Source organism: Tachypleus tridentatus, chromosome 10 (genome assembly GCF_004210375.1).
Source record: "Tachypleus tridentatus isolate NWPU-2018 chromosome 10, ASM421037v1, whole genome shotgun sequence".
NCBI classification, from domain to species: Eukaryota; Metazoa; Arthropoda; class Merostomata; order Xiphosura; family Limulidae; genus Tachypleus; species Tachypleus tridentatus.
The window spans coordinates 178245116-178269982 of record NC_134834.1 but is presented as its reverse complement, the minus strand read 5'-3'; the positions used below and the strand labels follow the sequence as shown (position 1 = coordinate 178269982).

The 24867-nt window shown below is 33.8% G+C and overlaps 1 protein-coding gene and 2 pseudogenes across 2 annotated transcripts in view; all 3 read left to right on the top strand.

Annotated features, from left to right (window-relative positions):
- Positions 1–24867, top strand: part of LOC143231019 (dihydropyrimidine dehydrogenase [NADP(+)]-like) — a 91429-nt gene that overhangs the window by 47108 nt on the left and 19454 nt on the right. Inside the window, exon 22 of one of the 2 annotated variants that reach the window (XM_076465485.1) lies at positions 965–1479. The exons of the other annotated variant lie outside the window; for it this stretch is intronic. Within the exon in view, the coding sequence (XP_076321600.1) occupies positions 965–1165 (201 nt within the window). The 3' untranslated portion in view covers positions 1166–1479. Of the gene's footprint in view, positions 1–964; positions 1480–24867 lie in introns of those variants that run through there. 2 annotated transcript variants of the gene reach the window in all.
- On the top strand, positions 4624–8990 carry LOC143227917 (flavin-containing monooxygenase 5-like; annotated as a pseudogene).
- LOC143227916 (flavin-containing monooxygenase 5 pseudogene) lies at positions 18397–22462 on the top strand (annotated as a pseudogene).

Below are 24867 nucleotides of genomic sequence, written 5' to 3'. Positions count from 1 at the left end.
CTGAAAGGGCGAGCATGTTTGACGCGACCGGGATGCGAACCCGCGACCTTCAGATTACGAGTCGAGTACCTTAGCCACCTTGCCGTGCGGGACCCAGTTTCATTGCATATGTTTGAATAGTTCACTTCTCTTACACTGTTTTGCTGCTGGTGTTTCATTGGCTAATTTCTTCTCTATCATTCATTCACATGACGATGAAATATACAACCATCATATGAAATGTATCCTTTATCTTTATTTCTTCAATTGTTTTGTATCTTTCATCTTGTAAACAGAAAATGAAAGAAATAACGTATCTTATAAGATCCACTCAGTGAAGTGTGTAGGAGAGATTTCATTACAACCTAACTTCTAAATGAATTTATTTAACCCTTAGTTATTAAAGTGATGTTTTCTTGAATTATGCGCTTTTAAAATCAAGTATCGAATTATTCTATCTTTGTAACTCTTTCGCACATTTAATTATTTCTTATACAATTATTTTATTATAAATTTCAGGAATCGTACGTTTTTTTATCTTGTACTGTTATATTTTTTTCTGTCAGTTTTACAATTATAGAAAGTTTTCATTGAAGATTCAAACAATTGTGACTTTTTTCTTTTACTATCCACATATCACAAAGGTTTTCCTGTCGTCAGCACAGCTACGTTGCTTTGTGCTCTTGAGTAACTTTATATAGAAATTCCTGCATCTCTATAAATTACGACATAAATTCTTTCTGCACAAGTTCTTATGTAGGAGTTACACAGTTTGCACTTTAATTTAGTTTGGATATATATTAATATAAAACAATGATTGAAAATTTCAGCTTTTAGTAACGAATACAACGACGTTCACTGTAATAAAAATACAGAAATTTGTCATCAAAATCACTTAAGATCGTACAGACGTCTCTAGTAAAGGATGAGAAGAAACTTGTCAATAATAAGATGAAGACAAAAACATTATTTTACTTCCCCCCAGGAAATGTGTATCAACTGTGGGAAGTGTTATATGAGCTGCAACGATGCTGGGTACCAGGCTATTGTTTTTGATCCAATGACTCATCTACCTAGAGTGACTGACGACTGTACTGGTTGCTCACTTTGTATTGCTGTGTGTCCCATCATCGACTGCATTCGTATGGTGAACCGAACGACCCTCACCAACCTAAAAGAGGAATAGCTTCCACTGAACTGGGAAGTTATTCCCATAATCCTATACCACTTCTTTCACCGTAGATGTTTCGTTGAATATCTTGGATAATTAATAATAACAAAATATTGAAAAGAGAGATGATTTTGTGGATTAATTAAATACATCGGAGAGGTTATCAACTGTGTAAAGCACTTTAACACAATATATACAAACACTAATAAAGTTAATGGATAAATAACTTTTAGTCTGGTTTTCGATGTTTAGAGCCTGTTGGAATTTAAATAAAGATGTTATGTTATTTCATCATTTCTAAGCCACGGAAAGATAAAGACTTAACTTAATGTGTTCTCTTGCTTGTTTCTTTATTTTACAACAGTAATAGTGTTTAATGATAATGTTATGAACTTTCCCGTTATGCACCCGTATTTAACAATACGTTTTGTAATCATATAAAAGTAAAAGTACCACTACACAACTGGCCAATACGAAAATAAGGTTTCCAACAGAGCGAGCACACATTCACATATCGACTGATAGACACGCTTTGTTCTTTTAATGACATAGATTTCATTACGTTCACTTGGTGATTCTATACAATATTTTTACTTAATTAATACACAAGTGTACTGCAGATTTAACTTAGCTAATAGCAGAAAACTATCTTGTTACTTTAATTCATTTTTCTAAATTTTTAACGGTTTTTAGTCACAAAAATATAGTAAAAACAAGAATTTCATAGAAATTTAAAATTTAAGAATCTATTTGTTTGTTAGTAAGCGCAAATCTACATAATGGGTTATTCGCGCTATGCCCACTCACCACGAATTAATTTAAGAATTACAAACATCACACACTAGCAACTGTATGTGAGAGTTCGAGTAACGTGAGCGACTTGAAGAGTGCAATAACCGACCGTATCAAAGTGTAATTTTAGTTTTATTTTACCACAGAGCATGTGACCGAAGTTTCCGATTTTCTATCTGTTGCTAATGGTTATCAAACATTAAGGTAACTAATGCACTGCAGTGGTCTTAAAATTTTAAAAAAATACAACTCTACCCACATATTATATAAGCTTAGCTGTTCTTGTGACGACATTATTCAGCTTCGTTCTATCAAAGTACGTGTATCAGAACAACGTGTACGTTGTGATCTTCGTTTCCTTCAGTTTTTACGTTGTTATCAGGCAGGGTAAACAGACGTTCACTCGTATGCTCTGTCAGGTTTATCCTCAAACTGCCGGATAAGTCTATCGTTACTTTTACAATATGTTCATTTGTCGCTCATAATTACCTTTTCAAGGCATATCTTAGACACTTGTTTTTGGCAAGTTGACGTTCTGTCCTTTCGGTAGTTTTGTAGCTACTTCATCAAACTGTCCGTCATTAAAACTTGTCTGTTTTGCGAACGAATGCATCTCAAACTTTATACATTCAAAGGCAAGACATACTCATTTTTGTGTAATTAATAGTAGCTCCGTATATTACAACATGTCAATAATGAGAACTAAAATCCAAGGTCATCAGACGCTTCTCTCAAAATTTACCTAAGGGTCAATAAAAAAATTCACTATTTTCAGCTGTTTTCGCCATTTGATCTCTAATGTCGTTCTATTTTAATACAACTAAACATAAGTTTATTGGACATTTCAAATCATACATAATCCATCTTCAGCTGTTTAATAAACAGATAAAGGGGATGTGTGTAAGGTATTGTTCAAATATGAAAATAGAAAAACATCTTGTTATAGACAGCTACTTAAAAATACATAAAATAGGAGTAAGTAAATAACATTATCAGAGGAAAGTTATTACGTATGTATATGTATGTTTGACTAGGTCTATATAAACTTAAGTTTATATAGTTAAGACTAGAGGGAAGGCAGCTAGTCATCACCACCCACCGCCAACTCTTGGGCTACTCTTTTACCAACGAATAGTGGGATTGACCGTCACATTATAACGAGCGAGCATGTTTAGTGCGACCGAGCTTCGAATCCGCGACCCTCAGATTACGAGTCGAACGCCTTAACCCACCTGGCCATGCCGGGCCGATTCTAGGAGTAGAAACTCCAAGCTATTCCTATTGTTTGTATAAAATACATATCGTTGTCCTTGAACATGTGTAGCATTTCGGGTATTGGCTGAAAACTTCTGCAGTCTCCTCCGAATAGTACTTTACGCTTCATTTAATGTTCATTAGTCTTTCGAGGCCCGTCATTTCCGGGAGCCATTTTCGTAATTTTATTAAAACCTTAAAAATAATACGATTTATGGAATAAAATATTTTCATAAAATTAAGGTTATATAAATTACAGTATTTAATTTTGGATAACAAATTTTCATGTACACGAATTTTTTCAAAAGAAAATAATATCGACAAGTTTGGGGGTCCGCAAACAAATTTTAAATTGACACCTAGGAATATTAAAGTTCTAGAAAACCGATTTTGAGTCTTCCTTGTTTATTTCGTATTTTTCAATAACTACTTTCATTTCATGTCGGAGACTGTCTGAACAGGCGAGAAAATGAATATACATTTTCTGGAACAAACAACGAAACAAGAGTTGTAATTTTAATGAAAAACAGTTTTGTTGCATACATTTATAAGATTTTAGGCTTACAACAACTAAACATACAGAAAATGTTTTGTTTGTTTGTTTTGGAATTTCGCACAAAGCTATTCGAGGTCTATCTGTGCTAGCCGTCCCTAATTTAGCAGTGTAAGACTAGAGGGAAGGCAGTTAGTCATCACCACCCACCGCCAACTCTTGGGCTACTCTTTTACCAACGAATAGTGGGATTGACCGTCACATTATACGCCCCACGGCTGGGAGGGTGAGCATGTTTAGCACGACGGGCGCGAACCCGCGACCCTCGAATTACGAGTCGCACGCCTTACGCGCTTTGCCATGCCGGGCCACTTATTGTCAGCAAGTAGGTTAGGTGATTAAAATGTCTCTAAGAGTTTAATAACAGAAAACCAATTTCCCCATTTTTATCTGAAGCCTCATTTTAGAATATTGGTTTCGCTTTTCCCAAAAATGATACTTTTTTCCCAATCTGGGAACCTCGCAAAATTCATAAATTAAATTTATTTTAGAATCTAAAATAATCAATTATAACAAAAAAATAAAGACGAAACACCAAAACTTAATATTTTATACATCATTCATATTCGGCAGTTTGCTTAACAAATAATAAAATGATAACTTAGTATCAATTATCATAATAAATAATTGAATAACAAAACAGAAGATATATTTTACTGCTTCGAAAAGAATTAATCGTTTAATACTCAGAATACTTGGGTTTTGAGAATATATCCAGGAAATAAATATTTAATACTGCTTTTTACGTTTCATTTTACTGCTTGTGTGACATGTTATCGTTATTTATAGCACAGAATAAATATTAACTTATCTTATATGTTACTTGTGTTACATGTTGGAATCATCTAATAGTGAAATTACATTGTTGTAAATAATGGAAGCAACAAAAAGGATCTGTATAGCTGGAGCTGGATCCAGTGGACTCACATCCATCAAAGCTTGCCTAGAAGAAGATATACTTCCGGTGTGCTTTGAAAAGACAGACCAGTTAGGGGGACTTTGGTGCTACAGAGAGGACGATGTTGAAGGTGTGGGCTCTGTGATGAAGTCAACCATAACAAATACTAGCAAAGAAATGAGCGCCTTTAGCGATTTCCCGCCACCAAAGGATTTTCCTACTTATATGCATAATAGCTACTTATTTAAATACTTAGAGATGTACGCTGAAAAATTTGATCAAGTTCGACACATCAGGTTTCGACATGAAATTCTGAAAGTAGCGCAAAACCACGATTTTGACGAAACGGGACGGTGGAAAGTAACTATTCGAGACATTAAAAACGATGTTAATTTTGACGAGATCTTTGACGGAGTGATGGTTTGCACTGGTCAGCATGTATTTCCGTACATCCCCACGTTTCTAGGAATAGAAAAGTTCAAAGGCAAAGTGTTATACACTCATAGTTACAAGACACCAGATGGGTATGATGGCAAAAAGGTGGTGATTGTTGGTGTCGGAAACTTTGCAGGAGACGTGACTGTGGAGTTAAGTCAAATAGCTGAACAGGTTTGGCTTAAGTTTCTTTTTCAACCACAATATTCTCTTAAGCTATATAAATATACAAGAGAATGACACAACGCGGACTAAAGTGTACTCTTGTTTTCTATTAACCGTACTGGTTTATTCGTGTTACAGATATTGAAAATTGATCTTGTCAAGTTTCAAAATCCATATTCGCGTTTTACTCAGTAAATGTGGTTTCTAACTTCAGTGACACTTCATTAGTACTTGAGCTAAATGTCAAGGCTAGAAGTTTCTGGGTCGCAGGTATTGTCCATCACTTTATAATCACATCGAAAAATATCCAGGTTAGATACTCCAAGGCTTCATGTATAGCCTGACACTTTTGTAATATATCCACAGCTGTAAGTGTGGTATTTGTTCAATGGTGATACATCTCGGATCTTAGACTCTGGTCACACGGCCCAGCACACTAACCGCTAAGTTATTTTTCTTCTTAATAGTATAAACTCCGTATTATAGCTTTGTTTTATAGTTGCATGGTTTGATTTGCATCATCCTGTTGTAATTTTGTACTTCGTACTTCCAGAAACTACATGGCTTTATAGTTTCTTAATTTTGTTTGCAATTATTTTAAGTTACAGTAGTTTGAATTTTGCTTTCTTTTAAAACTCAGAATAAAGCTCACTATAACATAAATTCTAATCGTGATAATCTACTTGTGATAGCTGCTTACGTCACAGTTAATTATTCTTCCGTACTTTGAATATACGTTTTACAATTTGTGAGGTAGATCTGCAGCTCTGTGTCACTTGTACTACGACACGACTATAGTGTTATAGTTTGACAGTTGAGAATGCAACTATATGAAAATATATATCTGAGGTCAAATTGTAACATTGTTTTACATTTGCGAAATGTGTGTTTGAAACTTTAGAATACAATAATTCAACAGATATTTAGAAAATAATGCCATGTCATATTTGTTTGCTGTGTGACTAATACAAATATATAAAAATATACTTTTAGCAAATAAAATAGAATGTAAACCACACAGAAAAGTAAAAGAAACTAGGTTATTTGGTTGGGTAAATGGCCTGGGTAATTTAACAAAGGGCTAAATACGTTATATCAAAACGAATTTGAATAGGCAAATCAGTAAGTCATGTGAAAACCACCCCAGATTTAAGTTTACAATATGTAACAATCTTTTTCGACGAGAAATATTCATTCATTCAGATCATAAAGATATACTCAGGTTATTAAAATTTTATAAGACGGAATGTTCCTTTCATTCAATGAAATTTAAAAATTAAGGTGGCATGGATCATCATGGGGTGTCAACATCATCGAGAATTCTACTCGCGAGAAAGTCGTATCCAATTCAGTCTTGAAAAGAATTAGAATTTATCAATATAGAGTCCGTCGTAATAGCCATTCAAGTACCTAATTCAACAATATACCTCACATCTAGAAAGGAAAACGAAGAAAATATTCAGTAAGATAAATCTTCCAGTCATACCTCCCTGTCAACCATCAGAACTCTTAACCAGGTGAAGAATGAAACAGGTATTTATGCTATTCCGTTCTTTAATATCCTGGTAAAGTTGCGGGATTTAACAACAATGTATTTCTTTGCAAATGAGCTCTTGAAACGGGCATTGAAAAACAATCGTCCTTGAGCATGGAGGAGTTGACGTAATATAGTTACTACGGAACTTGTTTCCAAAGAAACTACACTGCATAGTCATCAGACAGAGGAAGACCAGACCTGGTGACATGGATAGTAACGACGTGGTGAAGCTCGAATATCGTTTTATTAAAACATACTCAAACCTCTATATTATCATTGAAAGAATGTATGTTGCTCTGTTACTATAAGTCTATATTTTCTTATATATGGCTTGTGTTTGTTTTTAAGAGATGTACATAGGCACTTTGTTAACAATTCTGAAAAATTGCAAGAAATTAGAATCCATCGAAAGAAACTATGATTTAAGCTTACCAAAACAATATAAACCAAGGATAATATCGTTTCCAAAGAGAAAAGCATACTAAATTATCAATTGCACCCCCATGCTGTTAATGGTATTTTCAAACATCCCAATATTTCTTTAAGATACCCAGCCACTCAGGTTACTGCCTGTTTCCACAACTGGACATCAAAGATACATTGTGGATGGCATCTTCAAACCTCCAAGTGAACCTGTAAAACCTGTTTTTTATAGTAGATTGTGACAGTCTGTTCGTTAACATTCTAACATCTTGCGAAAATAAAATACAAAAAAGTATATTTATAGAAATATGATTTTCTGCTCTTTGTTCTAAATATAAAATTTGTTTTTTCAGTTGTAGCTGTCATACACGTGTCCTTAACCGGAAACAAATTGTAACCAATGGCAAGCGAATATTATCATTTAAGATAAGAAAGGTTATCCACAGAGGTTAAATAAATGGTAGGAAACACCTACATTCGAATATATATCTATATTTGTTGTTTTATGTGATTATAATAAAGTGCCTTCACTAAAGAGGTTTTTTAGAAAATACTATGTAGTTTAATCAATTTCAGTATGAAATTGGTAACTTAACTTTTATTCAAAAGGTAGTAGCAGCAGACACTAGCATTCTTTTTGGCTTTCACTCAGAAGTTTCATTAATAATTATTCATTAACAGTTACATGAGTGTTTATGGTATAAATATATACTGTATTCTTAAATTTACGCGTGTTTGCAAATACAAAAAATGTTGTATTGCGTACAACGTACTTACTTAAATCTAGTTTTGATGTTCAAGCTATTTTATTTATGGAATAAAAGTTTTTGTGTTTGTTTTTACGACATCACATTTGTATCTAGAATCTTATATCTGTAAGACTAGATACTTTATAAACTTTAAGAGTTGCACTGAATACTTGAACAAGATCTGTTTTTCTCACCTCAAGGTATATCTAAGTGTGAGGAGTGGATGTTGGATTATTCCCAGAAATAGTGTTGGTGGTGAACCATTGGATGTTTCGCTTTGTCGATGATGGTGCAATTTGATTTGGTTTTATACACCATATAAGCTACTGCGTTACTTTATTAATACGTTTGCTAGAAAACAAACTGACCATTCTCCATACTATTTTGGATGCAAACTTTCCATTTTAGAACAACGTTCCACAGTCAACGATGAACTGCGACACGTGATTCTGAGTGGGGCTGTCACAGTGAAGGGGAACATTCGGAAATTCACTGAGAATGGAGTAGTTTTTGAAGGAGAAGAAACAGAGTATGAAGTCGACATCGTAATTTTAGCAACTGGTTACGATATCAGGTTTCCATTTTTAGATCAGAAAATAGTTTCTGTTAAAAAACAACAATTGGAATTGTATAAATATGTAGTTCCCATAAGATTAACACACCCCACTCTTGGCATGATAGCTCTGGCTCAACCTGTAGGTTCTTTTTACCCCGTAGCTGAAATCCAAGCTCGATGGTTTGTTTTGTTAATAAATAAAAAAGTGTGTCTTCCTTCAGTAAAAGAAATGTTAAGTGATATCAAGAAAAAAATAGACATGATAACTCGTCGCTACCCGGACAACATTCGCGACACCATTATTTTTGATTGGCTACCTCTTATAGATGAGACCGCTAGTCTCATCAACGCTAAGCCTAACTTCCTAAAATTAATTCTCACCGATTCTAAAGTTTTTTGAAAATGTTTACCTTACCAATTTTGACTTCAAGGTCCTCATGCTTGGGCAGGCGCAAGAAACGCTATTTTATCAAATTAATATGGCATAATATTTAGTGGCAACAATGGCCTTATTGGTCCATTTCGGCTATACTCTCACATTAAGAATGAATACAAGTTTTGTAACTTGTAAGTATGAGACTTTCAAATGTTTTCACATCACAGAGAGTATAATAAGACAGTTAGTTACTTTTTTATAAATTCATAAAATCGTTAAACTTTAAAAATGTTTCCCCACTCATCCATTTTCTGTAATCAAATATAGGTCCCTAGAAATTCATATAAACAAGGTTGATATATCTTCAACATATATCTCTAGTTTTCGTTGAATGTCCTTTCATTTCAATAACCTTGCGTGTGTTTTTTTTTTGTACTTTACATTTAAACTTGATACACGTCTACTTTACATAATATTTTAATTTGAATGTGGAATTTGATAAACTTATACTTTCATCACATGCAACCCTATCTTATAAATGGATCAAGGTACAACTGTTTTACGTTTTTTCTTTAAAAGCCTCAATTCCTTAAGGTTTTCGCACATTTCACTAAAAAACTGTTCGAGTTCGTTTTGGTTTCGAGTTCAAGTTTCAGAGGAAAATAAAAGATAGAAAAAGAAACCACGGTGAAAAGTAAGCTATAATACTGTCGTCCACTAATGACAATAAGACATTTGGGAATCAGTTAAAAAAATTGCAGACCTTAATGTTTGTTTCAGATATTTTCAATTTTGTGTCTTGTTTTGGGAAAATGTTCTTACAAGGAACAGAAAGTGAATACATTTAATTTGTTTTTTTGAATTTGTGGATATCTCTAATATGGAAAATGAAGGAAAGATAACATGTCCAAAAGGTACAAGAGTTAGCCAATTTCGAGTGTTGTTGTTGTTCTTAAGATGAAAGGGAACTAAGCGTTGTTTGTGTTTGTTTTTAAAAAAAGGTGCACCCAGAATATGTGCGCTTTATCTGCCACAGGGATCGAATATCTACACTTAGTGTTATAATTCTTACGTTTACTGCTGTAGCATGAAGCCAAAAAATATTGTTACTCACCCCCGTTTGTAATATGTGATAGTGGAAAAATTAAAGATATGTTTATCAATCTAACTTCAGGGAATGATGACTTTGAAAATTTTATCACTTTGCACATGTTGTTTGATGAAACTAAAATCTATAGCACGTTGACCTTATTTTTACTTTCTAATCGGCTCGTCAAGGCCAGGTGGTTAAGACATTCGACTTGTAATCTTGACTGATGTCCACGTCCCACCAAACATGCTCGCCCTTTCAGCCAAGGGGTCGTTATAAGGGACGGTTAATCCTACTTTTTTGTTGATAAAAGAGTAGCCTTAGATTTGGCTATAAGTGGTGATGACAAGTTGCATTTGCTCCAGTCTTATAATGCTAGATTAGGGACGGCTAACGCAATAACTCTCGTGTAGCTTTAAAACAACTCTGAATACACTTTACACATTCAAACACCTTCTAGATGTGTTAAGTTGTTTCATTACGATTATCTTGCTATGGTGAAAAAATACAATATAAACCCTTTTTTATACAAACCTACATAACAGTAATATTGTTATTGTTTTTTTAGGATCCTAAATCTATTCGAAATATATGTTCGTGGTTTCGAAAACTTTTTCAAATTCCAGTTATTGCGAAACTCACAGCTATCGTCACTAATATTGTCTCTATGGCAAAAGCTGCTTGAGAAGATAATTTGAAACGGGCATATTTTCCTTTCCATTATATTACAAATGAATAATACTGGGATAGGAGATAATATTCGTAGATTTCTACAATATACATATATTACCTGTTTTCATAATTTTTAATCACATGAATAAACTGTAACTACTTCATCTTGATAAATGCATTTGTTTGGTTATATGTTTAGAATTAGACACAAAGCTACACAATCGATTAACTGTGATTTGCCCACATCGGGTATCGAAACAGAGTTTATAGCTGTGTGAGTCCACAGACATATTACTGCGTTGCTGTGGGCTTGTTTGATATGAATTAAGCAAAAAAGCTACACAATGGGCTACCTGTACTCTGCCCATCATAGATATCGAAACTCATCGATATACTGGGGGGTATAAATAATGTCTCACTTGACTAAATTAAATGCAACCACAGTATAGTGATCATCCGAACTTAAGAGAAGTAACTTAAAAGGTTTTAAACAATGATATTAAAAAAAAAAAACATTTTCTAGCAAGTCCTAACCGCTAATCAAAAGCTATTACTATTCTCCCTTAATAAGTTCCATTTCATAAGAATGGGAACATATTTTTATTATTTGCCCACATTTCATTGTGATCACACTATATTCGTTAATAAATTGAGATAATTTAATAACTTTTGTATATGGTGAAAGACTAGTCCCTTGTCACGAATAGAATTAGAATAAGATACTTTTAAAAGTATGTTTTCGAAATGTGACCATTTATTTATTACAGAGAAATTCTAATGACGATTTAAGGTATATTACAATTTTAGATAAATTTTAAAGGTTTTTAAAATGCTTCAACTCATATTATTAGCAAAAAATAAAAATTTATAAATCGTCTTCACACTTCATATGTATTTGTTGTATTATTACAGGAAATTGAGTACGTTATAAACCGTAAAAAAAAATTAAAGGAACAAGTGCGTTTTCTTACAACATTTATCTCAGTGTTCCAAATGTGATAATACTTTTATTTTTTAGGTAATTTCCCTCATTTCAGATCCATCTGTATCCATTTTTAATGTATGATGAACGGTAAAACATGGAGAAATAAAATGTTTAAAAAATGACAAAATTCATCAAACCTGATATCCCATATAAATCAATACTTTAAACAGTCTACATGCGTTTATTTAAGAAATGTTTGAAACATTCAATATCTAGTGTGATCTACACGGGTTGTGACATACTCCTGACACCGATTTGGCACACTTCGAATCAATCTATCGAAGTAATCTTGGAGTATGGCAGTCCACTCGTCTACCAGGGCTTGTGGGAGTTCTTGTATGTTCTGAGGGGGATGCTACCGTTCACTCACATGCCTTGACAACATGTCCTAGAAATATTCAATTTGATTTAAATATAGAGATCTGGCGGGCCACACAAAAGTCTTTATTCCCTCATCGTCAAGGAAATCCATGCACAGCCTGGCGACTTGGGCTCGCGCATTAACCTGCGTGAAAATGAACCCATCTCCGACAGCACCGGGAAAAGGCCTCACAATGGGTTCCAGAATTTCGTCTCTATATGGTCGTGCGTTCAGAGCACACCTTTCAGTATGAGTAAGTCCGTGCGGCCACCCAAGCATATGCCTATCCAGTTCATCACAAAACCTCCTCCATAAGCGTTACAAAGCGAAAAATCATCGGCGTCTCCATACTCAAGCACGTCCATCATCACGATACACAATGAACCTGCTCTCGTCTGTCCACAGCACGGTGGCCCATTGACGAAGTTTCCAGTCCAGGTGCTGACGGGCAAACTCCAACCTGACTGCAAGGTGACGCGCTGTCAGAAAAATCCTTTTGACGGCCGTTGTTTGTTCCTAAGGCGTCCTTCATCCAGACGATTTCGAACTGTTTGGGTCGACACACGGGTACCAGTGGAATGCTAAAGGTCATTTCGTAGTGGCCGAGCCGTAACTAACCTGTACTGGAGAGCGGTTGTTACAATGTAGCGGTCCTCACTGGCTGCTGTGCAGCGATGACGGCCTTTACCTGGTTACCTGCCCAAAGACTTCCTTTCCTGGTAGCGTCGCCAAAGTCGACTGATGACGCTTTGTGATACACCGATGCGCTGTGCCACGCTCCTTTGAGTGTGGCCATCCTCCAGAATATGGACTGCCCTGGCGACCTCGTTCTCAGTCCGATGGCGCCTGACTGCTTGGATACACAAGATGAAAGTACACACTGACAAAACGAGCCGCAAAAGATCCATGTTGATGTTTGTTTCGAGAATTAGTGAGGAATGCATAGTTGAGGGTACCCGTTAATGAAACAAAAACTGAAAAAAATGTTCATTGAATCCCTATCAATTTAGAAAAATGTAGAAAGGAACAACTAACCCCTAACTTTGTGAAGGTAAAACTATCAAAAACTTTTAATAAATACTCAAACATTATCCAAAATTTACAGAAACTACTTAAAGCCATTTTGAACACAAAATACAAAGAACTACATGATTTACAAAAACACAAAAAATAAACCTTGATCATCAACTGGCATGCTTCATCAAACCAGAGATTTACGGACTTATACAACAAAACATAATCCAGATCAACACTAGGAATGACAGAGACAAAAAGATCTGCCACAACAAAACAACTAGAAAAAATAAGATACAAACAACAGAAAAGACATCACGACAAACCGTTGACTAACCTCACAATTAACAGATCCGACCGACAATTAAACACAGACGAGATACATCTACTTTACAAAGGACTCAAAATCGCAATAGTGCCTAGGTACATTCCAACCTTAGAAATAAAAAGACGTTTAGAAGATCTAGCCAGGAGACTTTTGATATTTTCTACAGAAAACAAAAACAAATAAACAACCGAAAACAACTAACAGTAAGAAGACAACTTACACAATTTTATTGACGTTCAATAGCCAAATTTCCCAGGAAAAATTAAAAATTAATATTTTCCAGAAACACCTAAAAACAACATCTTAAACGATTTTTTCAAAGAATTTTCTCACAAAACCATCAACATAATTTCACAAAACAGAAAGCTAAAAACAATCTTACAAAAAGAGACATTAATTCCATTAAAAAACCTAAAACAAGACGAAAACATAAAAATTCTAAAAGCAAATAAAGGTAACACTATAGTCATAATGAACATGAAAGAATACGTAAAACCGACTCACGCACACCACAAATATACGGCATCCCCAAACCTCATAAACCAGATTGTCCAATACGACCAATAATGTCCACATATGAATCGTTTGATTATAATCTTGGTAAATACATAGCATGGGCATTCTCCAAATATGTAACATCAGCCAGCTCATTCATCAAAGACTCTTTTAATTTCAAGTCTATTTTAAATCAACTTAATCATAAAGCTTTAATGGCCAGTTTCGATGTCATATCCCTGTTTACAGAAGTTCCAACCACTGAAGCCTGCAAGATAGCCTTAGAACTCTATATCCGAGACCCTAACCCATCTATAGACATTCCCAGCAACCAATTATCAACCCTCATAGAATTCACCACGATGAAGACAAACTTCATGTTCAACAACTACAACTATATACAAACAAAGGGCCTAAGCATGGACTACCCAGTATCAACAGTTCTAGCCAATGTTTTTTATGACACAAGTTGAAACACAAGCAATTAACACAGCATTAAATCCACCACTATACTGGTACAGATATGTAGATGACACGGTTGCGGGATTCAGATCTACAGAACACACACTTAATTTTTTCAATCACATTAACTCTATACATCCCAACATTAACTTCAGATGTGAACAAGAAGAAAGCAATCAAATATCATTTCTTAACCTCAAAATTACAAGAACCGATACACAACTTAAAACAGAAATCCACCGTAAAATCACCCATACTGGACGATACATTCCTTGGGACTCAGCACATGAAACAAAACAAAAACTCAACATACTAAGAAACCAAATAAACACAGCCATAAAACTATGCTCTCCAGATAAAACTAACAATGAATTAGACAAAATAAAACAATACTTCATCAACATCAATAAGTTTCCTCCACAAACCGTAGGAAACATTATACACACACAGCTAAACAGAAAGCAAAATCAACCAACAAAAGTAAATATATCTCACGAATCAAAAAATCACGAAACCATATACTGCTGCATACCATATATTCCCGACATCAGCAGAAAAATAACCAACATTTGGCAAAAAACTAGTAACAAAATATGACATTCCAGTTAATACCAAATTTGTTCAAAAACCAGGCACAAACCCCAGGTCTATATTATGTAAAAACTAAATACCTATATTAAAAATAATAAAATAAATAATAGAAAATTATATATTCAAACATCTAACACCGCCCTCTACATCCCGACACTCAGTTACACAACACCTATCAAACATGTGGTCAGCTTCCGGTCAGTTACCTCTTTCCTTCTTTGTGACCTGACGATGACCGAAGAATGTCGAAACGTTGTTCGCTCCTCTACGTAAAATATTTTCTCAACCCAAACGAGCCGTTTTTACATATATATTTTTCTCTACAAGTGGGTGTTTTCGACATCACTGAATATTTCATTCTTCACCTTAATCAACTCCTTGTTAAGGGTCCAAACCCAAACAATGCTAACCTTTAAGTTGTTAAAAATCTAATGTTGAAATGAAGTAAAGTGAAACATAAATACCTCTTAAGTTTCTCAGAAACGACTGACTAACTCGACACGGTAAGTGGGTTCATTTTTTACTGTTAGTTTCGAGGGTCTTTTCAATGACGTCAATTTTTTTTAAATGCTTTTATCTTGTTTTCAACGATTGAAAATCTGATAACAAAGCGAATAAAACTAATGAACATGAACAGTTCATTCAGGTTCTGACTTCTAGGAGATTCCTTGTATACTTGTGGTTATAGAAAGTAGAAGAAAGTTCTTCAACTTGTTTCAAAATGTCCAAGCATCAAACACTTATAAAATACTTCTTTTAATGTCAAAATGTGACATACAAAGTGTTAGAACAGCGTTTCCTGAAGGGAGGGGGCGCTGACGGTAACATACAACCAAATGTGCAGTGATGCAAAATGGATTGTTTTAATATATTTTTTATTAATGAAAATAAGCAATTACTACAACACATATAGCATTTTAGTGAGTATACCGTGTATTAAATATCGTCCCCTAACTCATTCTTTCACTCACTAAAAATAATAATAAGGGGCACGCAAGAAACTACCTTTACTTTGAAACGCTACAGTACTGAAACTTGTTCATCCAGTTTCGTATATTATAAATATCATGGGAATTTATTAACCTTACGATTGTATTTAGGTCATATATAAACTAAAATAAAATTACTTGAACTTTAATTCAGGTGGTATCAAGGTACACTCTTAGATATGTTATATTATACAGCTGCAAACCTACGGTTTTTAGGAGAATACCATAAAGTTTTTTCAAATGACATTCATTAAGCCTCTTCACTCTCAGTGTTATCGTATGCAAAGTTAGATCACTTCTGATGCGCTATCCTAAAATATTTAATGTTTAATGCTAGTTTATATGTATAGAAATATCCTCATTTCGGAGCTTACCTGAGAAACAAAAAAAAGACATTCTAGCTAAATACAATAAACAAACTGATTTGAATTGTGATCAGTATAAGGCACCATATATAATAAAATATATCGGAGAGGTTGTAAATTGTCTAGAGCATTTCAACAAAATATATACAAGCACTAATAAAGTTAATGGATAAAAACAAACTTTAAGCCTGGTTTTCGATGTTAGAGCCTATTGGAATTTATATTGAGAAGATGTTTGTTATTCTATCATTTATAAGCCACGGAAAGGTAAATAATTAACTTAATGTGTTCTCTCGCTTTTTCGGTATTTTACAAGAGTAATAGTTTTTAACGATAATGTTATAAACTTTCCAGTTTTGCACTCCTATATAACAATACACGTTGTAATCATATAAATGTAAAAGTACGAATACGAATATTAGGTTTCCAAATGAGCGAGCATACATTCACATATCAACTGATTGACATGCATTGTTCTTTTAATGGCATAGATTTCATTACGTTCACTTGGTGATTCTATAAAAAAATTTTTACTTAATTAATATACAAGCGTACTGCAGATTTCACTTAGCTAATAGCAGCAAATTATCATGTTACTAGTGTGATAATAAATTAATCATTTTTCTAAATTTCTAACGGTTTTAAGTCACAATAATGAAGTAAAAGCAAGCATTTCATAGAAATTTAAAATTTAAGAATCTCTTTGTTTTTAAGCAGAAATCTATATAATGGGCTATCTGTGCTGTGCCCACCGACCACGAATTAATTTGGGAATAACACTCATGACGTGCCAACCAGTGTAGATAATAGTTCGAGCAGCGTGTGCGACTTTAAGAGTGCAATAACCGACCGTATCAGTATAATTATAGTTTTGTTTTACCACAGAATATGTGACAGAAATTTCTGATTTTCATATAATTATTAACATCTACCTGTTAATCGTGGTTACTAAATATTAAAGCATCTAATGTACTTCAGTTGTCCGAAAGTTTAAGATAAAGAAAAGGCAACTCCACTTACATATTACAATAATATTAGCTCTTTTTGTAACGACTATGTTCAGCCTCGTTCGTGTATTATAATAGCGTTTAGGTTGTGACTTTCGTTTCCTTCAGTGTTTACGTTGTTATCAGGCAGGATAAACAGTCGTTCACTCGTATGTTCTGTTAGGTTTATCCTCAAACGGCCGGGTAAGTCTATCGTTACTTTTACTTCATGCTCATTTCTCCTTTATAATTACCTTTTCAAGATACATCTTAGACACTTCTTGTTTTGTCAAATTGACGTTTTGTTCTTTAAGTAGTTTCATAGCTACTTTATCAAACTGTCACTCATTAAGACTTGTTTGTTTTGCGAACGAATGTCTCTTAAACTTTATATATTCAATGGCAAGACATACTCATCTTTATGTAAATAATGGTATATCCGTACATTACAACGTGTTAATAATGAGAACTAATATCCAATATCATTAGATACTTCTTTCAAAATTCACTTAGCGGTCAATAAAAAAATTACTATTTTAAGTTGTTTTCTCTATTTGAGCTCTACTGTAGTTTTGTTTTAATACAACTAAATATAAATTTAAAATATCCGTCAGAAAACCATTTTCCCCATTTTTATCTGAATCCCAAATTTGAAAATATTGGTTTGACTTTTCCCATAAATGATAATTTATTTCCCCAATCTGGAAACCTCGCAAAATTCATGAACTAAATTTATTTTAGAATCTAAAATAAACAATTATAACAAAAATAAAGACAAAACATTAAAACTAAACATTTTCAACATCATTTGTATTCGGCAGTTTGCTAAACAAATAATGAAATAACTATCAAGTGCCAATAAGCATAAAAAATAATCGAATAACAAAACAGATGATATATATTTCAGTCCATCGAGAAAAACCTCTTAATTGTCCGAATACTTAAGTTTTGAGAATATATCCAGGAAATAAATATTTAATGCTACTTTTTCGTCGTTTCTCTTTACTGCTTGTGTGACATGTTATCGTTATTTATAGCACAGAATAAGTATTAACTTTTCTAATAGGTTACTTGTGTTACAGATTAGAATCATCTAATATTGAAATTACATTGTAAATAATGGAAGCAACAAAAAGGATCTGTATAGCTGGAGCTGGATCCAGTTGACTTACATCCATCAAAGCTTGCCAAGAAGAAGATTTACTTCCGGTGTGCTTTGAAAAGACAGACCAGTTAGGGGGGACTTTGGTGCTACAGAGAGGATGATGTTGAAGGTGTGGGCTCTGTGATGAAGTCGACCATAACAAATATTAGCAAAGAAATGAGCGCCTTTAGCGATTTTCCGCTACCAAAGGATTCTCCTACTTATATGCATAATAGCGACTTACTTAAATACTTTGAGATGTACGCTGAAAAATTTGATCTCTTTCAACACATTAGGTTTCGATATGAAATTCTTAAAGTAGAGAAAAACCACGATTTTGACGAAACGGGACGGTGGAAAATAACAATTCGAGACATTGAAAACGATGTTCATTTTGATGAGATATTTGATGGAGTGATGGTTTGCACTGGTCACCTCGTATTTCCGTGCATCCCCACGTTTCTAGGAATAGAAAAATTGAAAGGCACAGTGTTACACACTCATAGTTACAAGACACCAGATGGGAATGATGGCAATAAGGTGGTGATTGTTGGTGTAGGAAACTCTGCAGGAAACGTGACTGTGGAGCTAAGTCAGACAGCTGAACATATTAGACTTAAGTTACTCCTTAGGGTACTTTAATTACAGTATTCTCTTAAGCTATATAAGTATACAAGAGTAACGCAACGCGGACCACAGTGTTCTATAGTTTTCTATAAACCTTATTGGTTGCTTTATGTTTCCGATATTGAAAACTGAGTATTACTTAGTTTGAAATCCATATTCGTGTTTTAGTCAGGAAATGTAGTTTCTAGCTTCAATAACACATTATTAGCACTTGAGTTTCTAGGTTCCAGAGATAGTCCGTCATTTTATGATCACATCGGGAAAATATCCAGGTTATATATTCCAAAGCTTCATGTACAGTTTGACATTTTTATAATATATTCACAGCAGTAAGTGCGGTTCAATGGTAATACATCTCGGACCTTAAACACTGGATAAGATGCCCAGCACACTAACTGCTAAGCTATTTCTCTTTTTTATAGTATACACTCCGTGTTGTAGCTTTGTATTCTAGTTGCACGGTTTGATTTGTAACTTCCTCTTGTAATTTTGTAATTCGTACTTTTAAAAACTACATGACTTTATAGTTTCTTAGTTTTGTTACAAATATTATAAGTTACAGTTTGTTATTATAGTTTGTCAGGTCAGAATGCAACCATATTACAATATCTGAGGTCACATTGTAACATTGTTTCACTTTTGCAAAATATGTGTTTGAAACTTCAAAATACAGGAATTCAAAAAATATTTAGAAAATAGTGCCATGCTATATTTGTTTTCTATGTAACTAATAAAAATATATAATAATATATTTCTAGCAAACAAACTACAATGTAAACCTCACAGAAAAGTTGTGTAAATACTGTGACTGGATTATCATAGCTTTTATAGCCTTATCAAGGTTTATATAATCTAACAAAGGGCTGAATTCGTTATATAAAAACGAGTTTGAAGAGGCAAATCAGCAAGTGATGTGCCAACCACACCCTACTTAAAGTTGCAATATTCATTCATTCAGATATAAAAGATGTACTCAGGTGATTAAAATTTTATATGACGGGAATGTTCATTTCACTCGATGAAATTTAAAAAATAAGGTGATATGGATCATCACGGAGCGCCAGTACCATCGAGAATAAGACTCTTAACTACGTCATACCCCAATTGAGTAAGGCAAATTATGGAGCCTTGAAAAGAATTAAAATTCATCAACACAAAAGAAAGTCGTAAAGCCATTCAAGTCTTCAATTCAACTATTTACATCACAACTAAAAAGGATCTCCTTGTGTAAACAAGGAAAATATTCAGTAAGATAAAGCTTCCAGGCATACCTCTCAGTTAACCATCACATCCCTTAACCAGTTGGAGAATTTAACTGATATTTATTTTATCTCATACTTTAGCACACTGGTAATGTAATTCTCTGCTAATGAGCTGTTAAAAGGCGTTGAAAAACCATCGTCCTTCAGCATAAAGGAGTGGACATGATATAGTTACTATGGAGCCTAATATCAAAGAAACTATGCTGCATACTCATCAGATAGAGTGAGACCAGTCCTGGTAACGTGGATAGTAAGGACGTGGTTTAGCTCGAATATCGTTTATTTAAAACATATTGAAACCTGTATATTATTTTTGAATGAATGTGTGTTGCTGTGTTACTATCGGTCTATATTTTGTTATGTATGTCTTAAATTGGTTTTTAAGAGAAGTACAAAAGCTCGTTTTATGAAGAAATTCTGAAAAATTGCAAGAAATGGGAATCCATCGAAAGAAACTATAATTTAAGCTTACAAAAACAATATAAATCAAGGATAATAACTATGAACTAACAACAGACGTTTGGTTTAAAGGACTATTCTTTAACATTGAAATTGAAATTAATTAGAGTTCTGTTTAATTTGGTAAATATCGTTTCTAAAGAGGAATTCATACTAACTCATCAATTACACACTCATGATGTTAATGGTATTTTCAAACATCCCAATGTTTCTTTCCTCTTTCCTTTACTGGACATAAAAGACACAGTGTTGATCACAACTGTTATTTTCTGCTCTTTGTTCTAAATATAAAATTTGTTTTTCAGTTGTAGCTATCATACACGTGCCCTTAAGTGGAAACAAATTGTAACCAATGACAAGCGAATATTATCTATTATGATAAGAAAGGTTATCCACAGTCGTTAGATAAAAGGCAGGAAACACCTACATTCGAAATGCATATCTATACTTGTTTTTCTATGTGATTCTAATAAAGCACCTTCAAAAGAGAAGTTTTTCTCGAAAATACTATGCAGTTTAATCAATATCAACATGTAATTTGGTAAATTAACCTTTGTTTAAAAGGCAGCAGCAGTAGACACAAACATTATTTTTACCTTTCACTGAGAAGTTTCATTAATAATTATTGATTAACAGGTACTTGAGTGTTTATAGTATAAAATATGCTATATTCTTAAATTTACGCATGTTTGCAAATACGGAAAATATTGTCTGGCATACATCGAACTTTAATCTCGTTTTGGTGTCCAAGCAACTTAATTTAAGGAATAAAGGATTTTGTGATTGTTTTAGGACATCGCATTGGAAGCTAGAATCTTATATCTGTAAATCGAGAGCCTTTATAAATTTTAAGAGTTTCACTGAATATTTCAATAAAATCTGTTTTTCTCACTCAAGGTATATTTAAGTGTGAGGAGTGGATGTTGGATTATTCCCAGAAATAGTGTTGGGGTGAACCATTGGATGCTTCGCTTTTTCGACGGTGGTGGAATTTAATTTGGCTTTATACACCATATAAGCTGCTATCTTACGTTGTTGATATGCTTGTTCGCAAAGAAACTGACCATTCTCCATACTATCTTAGATGCACCCGTTCCATTCTAGGACAACATTCCACAGTCAACGATGAACTGCGACACGTGATTCAGAGTGGGGCTGTCACAGTGAAGGGGAACATTGGGAAATTCACTGTGAAAGGAGTAGTTTTTGAAGGAGAAGAAACAGAGTATGAGGTCGACATCGTAATTATAGCTACTGGTTACGATATCAAGTTTCCATTTTTAGACCAGAAAATAATTTCTATTAGAAAACAACAGCTGAAATTGTATAAGTATGTAGTTTCCATAAGATTAAAACACCCCACTCTTGACATGATAGCTCTGGTTAAACCTATAGGTTCTACGTTCCCCGTAGCTGAAATTCAAGCTCGATGGTTTGCTTTGTTAGTGAATAAGAAAGTGTGTCTTCTCTCAGTAAAACAAATGTTAATTGATATCAAAAAGAAAATGGATATGATAACCCGTCTCTTCCCGGACAACATTCGGTACACTATTTTAGTTCATTGGATATCTCTTATGGATGAGACCGCTAGTCTTATCAACGCTAAGCCTAACTTGTTAAAATTAATTCTCACCGATCCTAAACTTTTTTAAAATGTTTCTGGGGTCCTTGTTTACCTTACCAATATCGACTTCAAGGTCCTCATGCTTAGGCAGGCGCAAGAAACGCTATTTTGTCATATTAATATAGCATAATATTTTGGGGCAACAATGGCTTTATTGGTTCATCTTGGCTGGACTCTCATATTAGGAATGAATACAAGTTTTGTAGCTTCTAAATATCAGACTTTCAAATGTTTACACATCTTAGAGAGTATAATACGACAATTAGTGACTTTTTTTATAAATTTATAAAATCGTTAAACATAAAAAGGTTTCCCTACGCATCTGTTTTATGTAATCAAATATAAGTTCCTGGAAATTCAGATAAACAGGGTTGAAATATATATTCACGATATATGTCGAGTTTTCATTGAATGTACTTTCATGTCGTTTCCTTACGTGTGTTTTTTTTTTACTTTGCATTTGAACTAAATACACGTCTTGATTTCATAATATTTTAATTTCAATGTAGAATTTGAAAAAATTATACTTTTATCACATGTAACCCTATCTTATAAATGGACCAAGGTACAACTGTTTTACTTTTTTTCTTTAAAACCCTCAATTCCTTAAGTTTTTCGGACATTTCACTAGAAAACTCTTAGAGTTCGTTTTGGTTTTGAGTTCAAGTTTCAGAGGAAAATTGAAAAGAGAGAAAGAAACCACGGTGGTAAAATTAGCTATAATACTGTCGTCCAGTAATGATAACAAGATATTTGTGAAAGTTGATAAAAAAGTTGTAGATCTAAAGGTTTATTTGAGATAATTTCAAACTCGTGGTTTGTTTTAAGAAAATGTTCCAACAAGGAACAGAAAGTGAATACATTTAACTGAATACATTTATTTCTGAATTTGTGGATATCTCTAATATGGAAAACGAAGAAAAGATAGCATGTCCAAAAAGAGTTAGCCTATTTATTTCGAATGTTGTTATTGTTTTCAAGATGAAATAGTGCTTATTTTTGTTTGTGTTTGTTTTCGAGAAAAGATGCACACTGATTATAAGCGCTTTATCTGCCGCGGGGATCGAGCTTCCGTATTTTGTGTTTTAATTATCGAGTTTACTGCTTTAGTATGAAGTTAAAAATATTGTTACGTACACCTGTTTTATAATATGTGAAAATGGAAACATTTAAGATGTGTTTATTAGTCTAACTTTATAACGTGTTGACTTTATAGATTTTATTACTTAGTACATGCCATATGATCAAACTGAAATCAATCGCATGTCGATTTTATTTTAAATTTATAATCGGCCCGGTATGGCCAGGTGGTTAAGGCACTCGACTCGTAATCTGAGTATTGTGAGTTCGAGTTCCCGTCCCACCAAACATGATCGCTTTTAAGACGTGGGGTCGTTATAATGTGCCGGTCAATCCCACTATTTGTTAGTAAAAGAGTATCCTAAGAGTTGGCGGTAAGTGGTGATGACTAGTTGCATTTCATCTAGTGTTACACTGCTAAATTAGGGACGGCTAGCGCAGATAGCCCTCTGGTATCTTTGCACGAAATTCTAAAATAGACAAACAACCAAAACTTTCTAATCATTTAATGTATGTACCCAGACTGATTTGAATTTCATCATTATTACAATACTAACAAAACTGGCAGCAGATGGCGGAAGTAACGCTATAGTTGTCATAGGTGAATATCTAGGTTTTGCCAATGTCATGTTCACTGGAAGTATGTTGGTACATTTCTTTTTGAATTTTCTTTTCCAGACAAAGTGATATTCATGTTTGATGATTTAGAAGAAAATTTCTTGTGGAGTTCAAGAGACATGGAATAAATAAATATCAAATAAACATTTTACAAGGGACTTACAACGCTGAAACCAGCGGTTAGATTCCCCTCGGTTTGCTCAGCAGATAGCCTGATGTGGCTTTGGTATGAGAAAAACACACACAAAACTCTTCCATATGTATAATGTGTGACTATTTTATTTCTTGCATTATTCAAAACAGTCTCATAATTTATCTTGTAGTAGTAACAAACGTTGAAGTGGGATGATAAAATGAAAACTAATCTTGTGCTAACGGTTCTGTGAGAAGCTCTCAATGAGTACTCTAACTGAATCTCCCTAGGGTTACAGTCAGGGTGAGTTCGTAGTCTTTTGTTAGTCTTGAAGCGCATGCGTCATTGTTAACATTGAGAATCTGCTAGAGTACCATGAAAGTTGTGACCGGTTACGGTTTATGATAAAAAACAAACAAAAACTATAATATAATACAAATACTGTTAATAAAACGGTGTAGGTGTCTCTGCTAGAAATGTTAGAGACCTCAATGTTATAGTTTCGTCCTAAAAATGTAAATAAAAATGTTTGGTAAGCTCTTTATTTTTTCGATGTTTAAATGGTCTATAGTATGGCAATTATAAATATATTTTAATATTGTAACAGTCCAGCTGTAGAACAGCGGTAAGATAATGGAATTAGATCTTTAAAATTAGGGGTCAGATCCCTTCGGTGGAATCAGCAGATAGCCCA